We start from the raw sequence: 12,734 nt of genomic DNA, 5'->3' as shown, positions 1-12,734 counted from the left end.
CCCTCTCCATTTGTGGTTCTATGAAACTAGAAAACGAATGATCTGCTTTTAAAATATAGTGGTCGAGCAAATATAATAGTTATGGCTATTTCTATTCCAAAATAATTAGTGCAGGTAGAAACAGTCACAATTCCCAAGAAATATCAGTCATGAACTTGATATCATCTGCAAACAATCTACCAAGTTCCCAAGATTAGGACCCAATATCTTTGGAGAACCACCATTCAGCCCACCACAGATAAGATCACAAAAATGGCATTTTAATTAATATATGTAGACATAGAAAATATAAATAGGGAGAGAAATGAAGAAAATTAAAATGTCAATTAGTCCAAAAATTACTAAGCCAACAATTCACAAATAAATTCTTTAAAAACTTTAAGAAATAAATAATTTCCATGTGTTATTAACTGTTGTAAAGCATGAAAAAATAACTCTGATTCATTAAGGCAGAATCTCATATAATCAATATCTGATAAAACCTACCTGTTAAATAATGTCACTTGTGATTATTATAATCATTTTCTTAAGTAAAATCTTAAGAGGCAAAAACAGTGACTTCTGGAAATATCATACCCAGATAAAGATTATCAGGTGAGCAAAGATTGTTAATTGCATATGAAAAATATATTATGGCATTGCAACTCTTATCTAAAAGTTCAGAGTCTAACAAAGCTTTGAAAACCAAAATTTTCTTAGTGTCTTTGGTAGAAATATAAGCCGAACTGACCTCCTCTTTGTAATGCCAATCTATCTTTCCCTGAGTCAATATTCATATGTACAGTGCAGAAATATTTATGTGAAATTTAATTACAGCATACTGTTTCTGATCCTTTTAGGTTTGTTAAATAATTTATAATATATGCATGGTATAATCCTTCTAAAATCCACAAAATGTTGAATACTAAAACACAACTTTTCCCAAGAGCTCCATCTTTAGAATTATGGAATTTAATTTACAGTATCTATAAACCGAAGAGAAAAATAATATGAGTCTCAAAATCATAATCAGTATATTTCAATAATGATAACAGCTAGCATTTATTTTCTTGCTTTCTCCATGCCATGCACAGTTCTATCTCCAGGTATTAGAATTATATCTAAAAATCAAGGATTATTAGTATTATTCTTATTTTAAGATAGGTAAATGGGAGCATTGAAAGTCTAAGCAGACTTTTCAAGGTCAAATATTCAGTAAAATATAGAGCTATCTCTTGAATCGAGTCAGTTTAATATACATCATTGAAACAGATAATGAACATTAGTAGGTATATCACATGAGAAGAAATAAAAATGTATATATAGCATATGATAGGATGGTGGTTATTACTTTGTCAAAACTTATCAAATTACACACTTAAATTGTTGGGTTTTTTGTATTAATAATAGCTCAAAAAAGAAAAGTATATCACTGGAAATCTTTAATGAAATACTCAATGTGCTAGGCACAGTGACACACATTTGTAATCCCAGCAGCTAGGGAATCTGAGGCAGGAGAATAGCAAGTTCCAAGCCAGCCTCAGCAAAAGCGAGGTACTAAGCATCTCAGTAAGACACTGTCTCTAAATAAACTACAAAATACGGCTGGGGATGTGGCTCAGAGGTTGAGTGCCCCAGAATTCAATCCCTGGTTACCCCTCTCCAAAAAAAAAAAAAAAAAAAAACCAAATCCTCAATAAATAGAGGACCAGAAAGCTTCAGTTTTGAAACATTTTAGAAAGTTACAATTTGGGGGGGATAAAAAGCTTGCATACAGGGAAAAATTGGAATTTATCTCCCCATAATCAAGGAAGAGCTGAATCATTTCAACAACAAAAACTCATATAATATTCAAGAATTAATTTTAAATTCTACAGTTGTATTTTGGAATAACCTCTTTGATGGTACCTATTTGTAAATTTATATTGTATCCTAAAATGGTATGAAATTAGAAGACTTTTAATTGGTACAATTATCTAATATTCTAACATTAAAACAATGTATTTGCAAGTTTTGTGAACATACTTGTGAAAATTTCTTTAAACAGAATAAAAGAGAGTACCCATGGAAAAATTTGGTGAAATATATTTCACATTTTAATAAAGTCTTTATAATTGATAATATTCTGTCACTATATGCTCAAATATATCAGCACTTACAGAATAGTCTCCCAATTTAAAACATATAATCCACAGAAAATTATCACTTACTTCAAATTAATATCCTAAAATGGAACCTTGAAGATTTATGGCAATTTTATCCCATATAAGAAGAAAACAATTTTCAGAAGAGCAAAAGCACTTGGGATAGATATGATTAAAAAGCTGATTCTTTTATATATGAATATTTATATGTATTGGTTCATATGTAAGAATATCTTTTGAAATTACTCTGAAATTTTCTGCTTAAATGACATGAGTTTATGTTTTGCTTTTTGAAAATTGTTACTTCTTAGATGTGATTTTAAAAAATTCAAAACTATTAATAGTTTCAGGAAATAATAAAACCAATTTAAGTGTCAGTAAACATATTTGAAAATTATGTTGTTTAAGCATGTTTTAGCACCTCCTTTTGCATTCCAGAAAAATCTTGTTTGTTTATAAAATAAGTGAGCATCTGCCTTACAAATCACTGTTCCAGTCATGATATAGAATAATCTAATTTAGTCTCCATCAAGGTAGTTATAAGGTATATTATTTTCTCTTCAATATAAGAAAGCACTGACTCTCCATGAATAAACAGTTTGCTCAAAATTGCAAGGCTTAGAGTAGGAAAGTCTAACTGAATTCAGTGTCATTTTAGGAAGTGGAAGTAATGCTGATTTAGTTTCTGTTCCCTGAAAGCTATACCACATAAAGACAGGAAGGGCACAATTTATTTAAAAATGTCATTTTTGTTCTTTCTTATTTGGTTTCTGGATAGAGAATCCTTAGTATCCCTGAAATATGACTGTTCAGTAAGTTTCCAGCATTTGGCAGAACTCTTTGAAGCCCCTTGGAGTAATGCCAAAATGACAAGGTCCCTTGTGACTTTGAATTCTCATCCAAATGAACACCTGCTGTCATTATTCCTATCAATTCTATAGTCAGCAAAGCCAGAACTCTCTTTGTGGTAGAACCCATTCAACATGGAAAAGGCCTCCCAGTGTTTCACACTAGTTTTTATTTTGCCTTCTTTTTTACTGAATGAATGATCCATTGCCTGAGTGTCTTGGATTTAGAGCCAATATTAAGTTCATGTCTGGTTATTTGGTGTCCTAATGGTCCATATTAGTGTACTCCATTGTAAGTCTAGTCTAGTTCTTTTTATATGTCTCTCCTTGTCTCTACTCCTCTCTCCCTTTCTCTATCCTGTTTATGTTGCTGTAGAAAGAATGAATTTTTTTATTATTGCAAAAATATACACTTGTAAAGAAAATTATACTACATAATCCATTTGTATGAATTTGTTTCTCTAAATTAGCAGAAACAAATAATTCAAACAAGAGAAAATTCAATGATATTCTTCCTATGAGTAACCAATATTGATCATTCATTTTCAGTCTTAAGATAACTTCATAATCTATCTATGATTATGACTTAGAATTCTATAGAGAAATTCTGTGACTAGGTTTGAGAGCTATTTGATCAATAAACATGAGCCATGTTTTCATATTCCTACTTCCTAGCAAACCAGGAACTTGACCTTGTTTGTTTGTTTTTTTAACAAAGTTGTATGTTGAAAAACTAAAACATAGAGAAATTTTGGGGTGACTTTTAAAGGTTTTGTTTCTATACTCATCTGCCTATATCCATGAGTTATTTCATTTATGGATTAATTAAAAAATTTGACAATTTTTAGAAAGTAAAATGTTTATTCAGAAAAAAAAATGATTGTTAGCCCTTTCTTGCAGGGATAAGCAACTCTCTGCCATCTGCATTGGGCATTGGTACCTCTCTTGTTGGGCCTCATGCTTTACTATGCATGAGTAAGCACATGAGCCTTTTCGTTTCATTCATTAGATTTTTAATCCTTGACTAGTGTTTTCAAGATTCTCTTAAATACACAACTTCTTTATTCCTTTGTGTTGGATCTTTTTCTTTAACTTCACTCTGAGACAAAATAACATTTAATCACGACAATAGCTCTTTTCTATTGAGATGACTGGTAAATATATTAGTTTCTCATTTGAGTGATTAATCATGTGGATGAAGAATAGGAAAATATCTCACTTGATATGATAGGTTTAACTCACTAATGTCAGAATGGACCCTTGAAAAGTTTGAATCACAATATCCCACCAACCTCACACATTCCTTGTAATTTTTATTTTAAAAAAACCCTAAGGATTTCTTGATAGTAAAAAACACCCATTGGGGTTCAGAACTTTTACACTTAGGGTTTCAGAGATGAGTTATACCTGTTACCAGTTCTCTAGAAATAAGTCTTTCTCTTTGTTGCTTTTTACCATTAAGCAAAATGGTTCAGAAAACTTCTTGTGGTCTGAACAGTTATTAATTACACACCAAAGACTTGACTTTGAAGTCAAGTATTATAGTTGCCTCTACTAGACCAGCATCCTCATACTATCTTTGTACCAACTCAAAGAAGTAGGAGCTTTTCTACCATCATTTTCCCAATTAGGCTGTCCTTTTAACTGTTCTTTATCAATACTGTCAACTACTATTTGAGATTTATGACTTTATGTGCTATCTTAAACATACTGTGAGTCTGGTACCAAAATTAGATATTTTAAAGGAGATATATAAAACAAACAGAAATCAACTACTAGATGTAAAGATGACCAGTAACCAATCATGACATGATAGCATAAATCATACTTGTTCAGGTTTGACATAGATTACATGTCAATTTTAGAACATCTTGACAAAATTATTTTGAATTTAAAATATTGGGCATTTTAAATTTATACTTCTGTAGGATATTAGGATTATAAACTATTCTGTTTTTTTTTCCCCATTTCTCCCTTTAGGATGCCTCCATTGCACACAGATTCCACATCATGAGAGAAAAACACCCAGAGAAATTCAATAGTAGGTAAGGTAACAAAGGATGAAACTACAAGTATGGTAATCAAATTGTGTCACAATAAATGATCTCTTTGTTAAAAACATTTTATATATAATGGTTGAAAGTATAAATTAGTTGAATTTTTCTTTTTAGGTTTAATTCCACTCTTATATGCTATAAATGTTCACAGTAATAATTTATTAAGGTAAGACATTCGTGTAACCTTTACATGGCTTAGTATGTAAATGGTGATCATCTTTAATCCCAAGGAAAAGTCCAAAGGTATGTTAAAAATCTTCTAGTCTTTGGACTCTTGGTTCCCTGTAGGCCTCAATTAAATGCAAAGTAACATCAATGTCAATGCCAGTATAAATTGTCTTAATGAGTTTTTGCTCACAGAGGAAATCCTTGACATAAATAAGTTTTCTCATAATACCAATTGGCAAACATTTTCCCTTTCAAAATTTAGACAATAAATGTTTGTAGTTACTCAAAGGAGTAGAGAAATCATTGGCTCTGCATTGGCTCCATGCTAGAGGAAATATGTCTCTCTTAACCTCACTCCCCTAGAAAATGAGGCAGAAAAAGTAAAGTGTCTTCTACTTCAGGTTACATTCATTTACACTCTATTCATTTCATAAAGTTACAAAATGATAAGCAGTATTTCTGTATAAATACTTGAGTGATTTTATACAATAATGTTCAAAACAAAAGGCTGTTTTCTCTGTACTTGATGAAGCTGACAATTGGCCAAGAATATTCCACGCAATTCATTAGATAACTGCCACCTGGAAATTCTTCTGTTTATTTAAAATTTGTCATACTCTAGTATATTAAAGTAATTTTTCCATGTAGATTAGTAATAAATAAATGCTATTAAGACATACTTTCAAAATTATTTTAGATATTTTTAAACTGTACACTTAAGCTTACTACTTTATATTATCCTAGTAAAAAAATTGCATGATTAGTGAAGTTGTATCAGAGTTTTCATTAAATTTACCTAAGTGTTTTATTAAAACAAATAAGTTCTTATTTATTGTACTTTACCTTAGATATCATTTTGTTTCTTACCTTAGAAATCATAAACCATGAACTTATAGTCTTATTGTTATCTCAGAGTTCAAAAAGCTGTAATTTTTGTTTTAAAGGCAATAGAAGAATTCATATATGGTTATTGATAAGTGCACATTATATCTTTAGAAGGATTCAGAAAAGTTTTGTAATTCTGGAGTGAGAGAAATGGAATTGGGGGTTATCAGAGGGAGACAATTGAAAACATAAAGAGATATGTCAGTGCATTTATCTGATAATCAAATCCTATATATAAGATTGCCAACATTGATGACCCTCCCTCATGTGTCATAAGCTAATGAGTTCCTTTCTGCTGAATAATTTTAATTCTTCTTAATAATAAAGACTCCATTTTTCACATATGTCCATTTCACTTTTTATTCTTGATAGCACTAATTTATAACATTCTTCACTGCCCAATATATGATTACATGATATTTACAATAATGTGTTTGTATACCTCAATATTTTCATAGGATGTGAACTTTACCTCATTGAAACTTCCTTGTAAATTTGAAACATGAGTAAATCTTGCTTATAAATAGGTTACAGAGAATATTGAAATCAAAGACAGATAATGACTTCTATAATGATATACAGCGACACATTCCATAGTGAATTCAAAGAATGCCAGAGTTAGAGGTGTTGGACCATCCTTCTGTGGCACTATCAAGGCTGCTCTCCCTTCTGATCTAAAGTGGACCTCTGCACAGTCCCTATGAGTTAGTTGTTTAATTCAGGCTGAGATGGAGCAGCAAGCCTGAGAGTGAGCCAGAAGTAGATAGTGCACCACTCCATCCATCCCGTATATGCAGGTACGAAAGTTAGGCTGTGGTCTTTCATTCTGAAGAGCTTGGACAATATATGTGAAAACATACTACATATGGATGACATTGATGTGGTGAAACAATTTATGATACCTGGCCATCTCAGGCAATATCAAATAATTCATCAGCAAAGGCCAGCATACATGGACCCCTGACCCACAGTAGACAGGTACATGGTTCTCATGCTCCCAGTCCTTACATCAATAACCAATTCCTCTCATTTTGGCTTCTCTAACCAGATGCTTTCTGAGTTTGATCAGGTCTTCTTTTTGACATGTATATAGACTTGGGTGAAACAAAGACTAAAATGTAGTATTGAAGCCTAAATGAAGCTCTGGTCTCAGTCTGGAAGCCCTCAAAACCCTCAAAAATTGCCCTTAGGGCTGGAGTTGTGGCTCAGAGGTAGAGCTCTCCCTTAGCCTATAGGAGGCACTGGGTTCAATCCTCAGCTCCACATAAAGTAAAATAAAGACATTGTGTCCACCTATAACTAAAAAAATAAATATTAAAAAAGAAAGTTGTTTCCATATATTCACTAGTCAAAATAGTAATAAAAGAAAAAAAACGCCCTGAATGCCCTCACCTCTCTGGAGCCACCTGCTGCTGCCAGGGTTAGATAGATGGGAAGATGGAGTACAGTGGAGATTGGGAACTTTATTAAAAAGATATTATTCCATGTAAATCCCAGGTTTAAACCTTTTAGTGACTCTTTTTCCTTACTACATAGAATCCAAATTATTTTTATTGTTCTTACAGTTTCCAGATCCAGATTTTGTTCAAATATAGAATTTACCTCTTACTAGCCATGTAAACTTAGGAAAGGTCTTTGATCATTATGCCATGTTTCTGCTTCTGGAAAATGAGACAAAAAAAAAAAGTATTTGACTGTGCATGGGCTGCATCAAATTCCCAATAACCATGTGCCAAGTTTCTGCCTCTTCCTGCCATCTCCAGAGTTGGATGGAATGTCCCACCACAAGGCATTTGATCTCTGATTCCAAGTAACGGCTGGAAATCTAGAAGTATGGGGGCATACTCATGGGTAAAATTTGACTAATGGGAGCTAGAGAGACAGGCAGATGAATTCTGCCTTCTTTAGTCTCTTTCATAAATTGCTACAAAGTATCTTTTCTACAATTGGTACATCCTCTGGAAAATCCTTCGTAGTACCCATTGGCATAACTCCTGTGCTTCTTCAAGTCTTTTATGAAGTAATTTCCAGCCTGGAAATGTATCACCTTGTATTACCTCCCTTTATTCCCAGCCTTACTTATATTTTTTTAACTCCTAATGTCTTATATTTTCACTTGCCAAACAAAATATCAATACTTTGATCTTCTCTTAGTCACTGCTTTCTGGGTTACTTTGGGGTGGAGAGAGAGGAGGACATTAGACTGGAGGGGAAAAAAACCCTAGAATCCTGCTTTAACCTCATCTCCTTTTTCCATTTAACCCAGGAATATGAGTTAACAAATACTATATATTAAGAGGCCTGTCCTGCCCTACTGTCTCCACAAGAGGTTGAAGAGATAATGAAGAGATAAAGACTATCTTGGAAATTCAGTGTGATAGTATAGAACCTTATTTCTGGTTTGGTAGGACATTTAATTAATATGCAACCTAATAGAAAAGAAGGTAGCTTTTGTCAGTTGGCAAGCTGGATGCCATGCGGGATCTATCTTCTCCAGAGGTGCATTTCTTCCAAGAGAGATGATGCCTTTTATACTCGTTGCCTGAACCCAGTCCCGTATCATGCTCTGCCAGGTAATAGCCACAGAGAGGTTAAACAGGATTGGTTCTTGTGCTCAAGGCACCATCTTGGTCTTGAGGCTGAGAGGTGCACATAGGACAAGTGACCACTGTGAAGAGGAGTTCCTAAAGAAGAAGTCAGAAAGGCTTTTTGGAGAAGGAAACCCATGAGCCCATTAAGAGAGTGTAACATTTGGCAACCACTCAAACATTAGAATAAACTGATCAGGTGAATGAAGAGTGAAGGATATTCCAGAAAGAGAGAACACTTGACCTGGCAACTGCTCAGATAGTCAACTGTAAGTTTATATTCATTCAACAAAGAATTTTTGAGCCCACAGTGCAAATAGCACCAGGGCTATATTGACCAATTGTGAGGAGCACAAAGAAAACTAAAGGATGTGTCAAGGAAGAAAGACTTTTCAGGCAATTCCTGAGTCAAACCTGAAGGTCTCATGGGTATCAGCCATTCATCCCATTTCTTGAACCTGTACCCTTAGTGTTGCCCTGTGCTGGACACTAAGGTCCAGTGGTTTGTAAATGAAGACACTCGACTTCTTCATAGAGCCAAAGATGTTAGATAAAATTCTGTATTTGTTCAGTATTGCCAAGGACAGATTGCAGACCTTGATAGGCTCAAATTTAATTCTCAGTCTCTGATCAAGCCTTGTGGCCTGGGATGTACCTTCCTCTTCCTTTGCATTTCCACCCCTTTCCCCATTCTTTATTGCCCCTTAGGTTGGTGCTGCTAGTGGCGTCAGTTTTTCTGGGGAGGGTATCCAAATGTCCTCTACCTAACTTGAAGCCAAGTAGACATAATATAAAATAGAAGTAGTATGGACTTATTAGTGACCCAGTCACTAGCACTGGTGATTATGACCCAGTTAAAGGTCTGGGGAATGAACATCTCTTTTACTTCCGCTTCAACACCAGGTCCCCTCCATGGAACAAGCCATTATAAGTTAAATGAGCCATGGCTGGTCTCCATCCTTACCTAGCTCTGCAGGTAGGGTCAGCAGGTGAGATTGCTTGTTGTTGGGTAGCAGAGTGAGAGGTTTGGTTGGTGACTCACTACTTTTGTTGAGGAAACCAGAGCAGGGAAAAACCAGACTAGGCAAGTGTGTGAGATATGCACTAGAATGGTGGCAAAATAGGTTTCTGCCCTGTGGAGGTCACAATCTAGTGGAGGAGGAAAATTATTACACAAAAGTGCTATAAGGTCTAATATTATGAACTTGCTATCCTAAGGCAAGGGGATTAGGAAGGCATTTCATTCCTACCTCTAAAATAAGTCTACACTGCTTATTTAATATATGTGTATTAGTAAACAACTTAGCAGTTGGTTTTGTATAGTTTTGAACTTAAGTTAATTTTGATTGAGTTTCATTAAACTTCTTAATCGAAAGGTTTATAATTTTACCAAAATTTGGAAAAATTGAAAAAAGTATATGATAGATATTTAACATATTATTGACCAACAGTTTTTAAGATAGCAGTTAGCCCTGAAACTCCTTACATTTCCAAATCAATTAGGTACTTGCATTTCCATCTATATTTTTGTCGATTGTCTTTGCTTAGAGTTCCAAGCATTTAGATAATTCCCTAAAGTATAATGTAAACATTCAGAATATGAATACTTTCTGACCAATTTCTCTAAAGACAAGATATCCTATACAAGCAATTTCAGATGTTTCTCAAGAGTGGATTTTGGAATTCAACACTGAGACTAGCTCAGGCATAGCACACTTTCACATGTTCAGGAATTCACAAATGGATTTTCTTTTAAGTACTCCTAATAATGGTGTTTCAGATCAGATCTCTTGTCACAATAAATCATATGCCATTAATATAATCCTCTAGAATGCTCACCTTGAAATTCATTTATATTTTAGAGAACATGATGTTTCTAACATTATCTTAAGGAAATTAATTACCAAAATATATAGTTCTGCTCTCTATGCTTCTTATGACAGAAATTGAAAGAACTGAAAAAGGTAATGATTTTTCCGGTGCTTAAGAGAGTGCTAGTTGAGAGGTTTATGTCGTATTCTTTTCAGATTTCTGTGTAGATCTAAGTTAACTATTGAAAGGAAGCATGCTATGAAAATTTCTAAACTCTTAAGATAAAACTAAATTTACATAAGAACCTCTATCATCTTTTACATTAAAACTCCTTAAAGCACCTTTGCTACTACAATTTGACAACATATGTTACATAACATTGGTGTTTAAAATATTTATATAATTTGACTCTAAATATCTACAATAATAGTGATGTTCTTGTGTAATTTCTCAGATATTACACCTTCCTGATTATATCTAGAGTATTTTAAGTTCTTGGGTTTTTAACAACTAACCATCAACATACTAATAATTATGAAAGCTTAAAGTAATAATATTTATAGAAAAAATCCAAAACAATGTTGATTTCCAAGAGTATAACTATGCAATATTAACAATAACTTGCAAGTAACTGTGACATGTTTTTTGTAATACAAAAAAAAATTGGTGATCTTTCAAAGATCTTTAAAATTTTAGTCATAGCATGTTTTTGAAGAATCAATTTAAATTCTTAATGTATTACTTTAAAATAATTTTCGTGGAGTAAACTAAAATAAATCAACTCATAAGCACTATGACTAGTAATGATAAAGATGCTATCCCATAAAGTCTCTACTGCTTATTTAAAGGCATCTGGTCTCTTAACTTCTGGAAAGAAACAGAAATACTTTACTGAGACCCCTGTTCAGAGAAAAGTGATTCATTTCTAATTACTCACTGCTTTTTCTCTTAAGGATTCTCTAACCAAAAAACTGAAATTGAGGTATGAATGTAAGTAAGGCAATTTAACTCAGAATTTATGTGGTGAATTTTCTCTCAAAATTACCCAAGAAATTAATATCCTACATGAACTTAGAAATTTTGCCTTCAAAATTACAGTAATTATTCTATAGAACAATACTTGATTTTTTTTTTTTTGTTTTGACATGAGGTTTTGTGAGCTCATGGAATAAGTTTTACTTTTTTTTTTTTTTTACTCTGGGACTTTGCTATATACAGTGTGTTTAACAAAATGAGCATTCAATAGATATTTATTCATTAAATTATTTATTATTTCATAATACATTTCTCTTCCCAGTATCTTACTGCTTTTATGGTTCATGGTTAAAAAAGTAATAGAAAAAAATTAGAATTGCAGGATGCCTAAAATGAGTCTTGATTCTGCATAATTATCATTCAAATATCAATAATACATTTTAGTATTGTCAACTTTCATGTACCTGACCTCCACAAAACAGCAATATAAAACAAATTCTACAAGATAAATCCCTGAGCACTCTGAGTTGTAAATAAATAATACACAGTTATAGATTAGTTTTGTGGTTCATAGTTTTGTGCTTCTTATTTTTAGTTTTATAGGTCAACAAAATATAATTATGACCACTTATTGATTTTTACCTGGTGACAGTATTGAACTGAAGACAGTATATCACTCTTCATGTGTGTGTGTGTGTGTGTGTGTGTGTGTGTGTCAGAAAGAGAGAGAGAGAGAGAGAGAGAGAGAGACAGAGAGAGAGAGAGAGAGAGAAAGAGAGAGAGAAAATGACAATTCTATAAATAAATTATTTTATTAGTTGCAGAGGATGTGATGCCAACCCATATGCTGAAATTTGTAAAATTCAGTTTTCCATAAATGGTATCAATCTGAAGATATATATTACCAATACAAATATTTTATTAGCCAAAATAGCTCATAAATTTTTATTATTTATTTTAAAATGCCAGTTTTATACCTGAGCATTCTTTACTTTAAACTGCATTATAAGTGAATATATATTCTTAACTTGGAAATTATAAATTTCTAGATATTTTACTCTATTGGATATGGAAAATTACAATTTCCAAGTTAAAAATAGAGAAACCAAACCTAAATATTTTTTTTAACTTTCTAATTTGATGTTGAAAAGGGAAAGAAAAGCACACAGGAAACAATGACAAAATGGAAAGTTACCATTTGTTATTTAGACAGAAAAAATCCAGTTGTAGTTCTTGAATAAAATATGAAATTAAAAATGAAACAATGTTTAAGTAGTA

At 32.7% G+C, this 12,734-nt stretch overlaps 1 protein-coding gene across 6 annotated transcripts in view; it reads left to right on the top strand.

The window, feature by feature from the left end:
- Dgkb (diacylglycerol kinase beta) overlaps positions 1-12,734 on the top strand; it is a 580,628-nt gene that overhangs the window by 316,138 nt on the left and 251,756 nt on the right. For all 6 annotated transcript variants that reach the window (XM_077796729.1, XM_026408351.2, XM_026408343.2 and 3 more), the window contains one exon: positions 4,952-5,016. In XM_077796729.1, coding sequence (XP_077652855.1) covers positions 4,952-5,016 — 65 coding nt within the window. The remainder of the gene's footprint in view (positions 1-4,951; positions 5,017-12,734) is intronic.

This window comes from Urocitellus parryii, chromosome 3 (genome assembly GCF_045843805.1).
Source record: "Urocitellus parryii isolate mUroPar1 chromosome 3, mUroPar1.hap1, whole genome shotgun sequence".
Classification (NCBI taxonomy): domain Eukaryota; kingdom Metazoa; phylum Chordata; class Mammalia; order Rodentia; family Sciuridae; genus Urocitellus; species Urocitellus parryii.
This window is presented reverse-complemented; position numbering and strand designations above follow the sequence as displayed.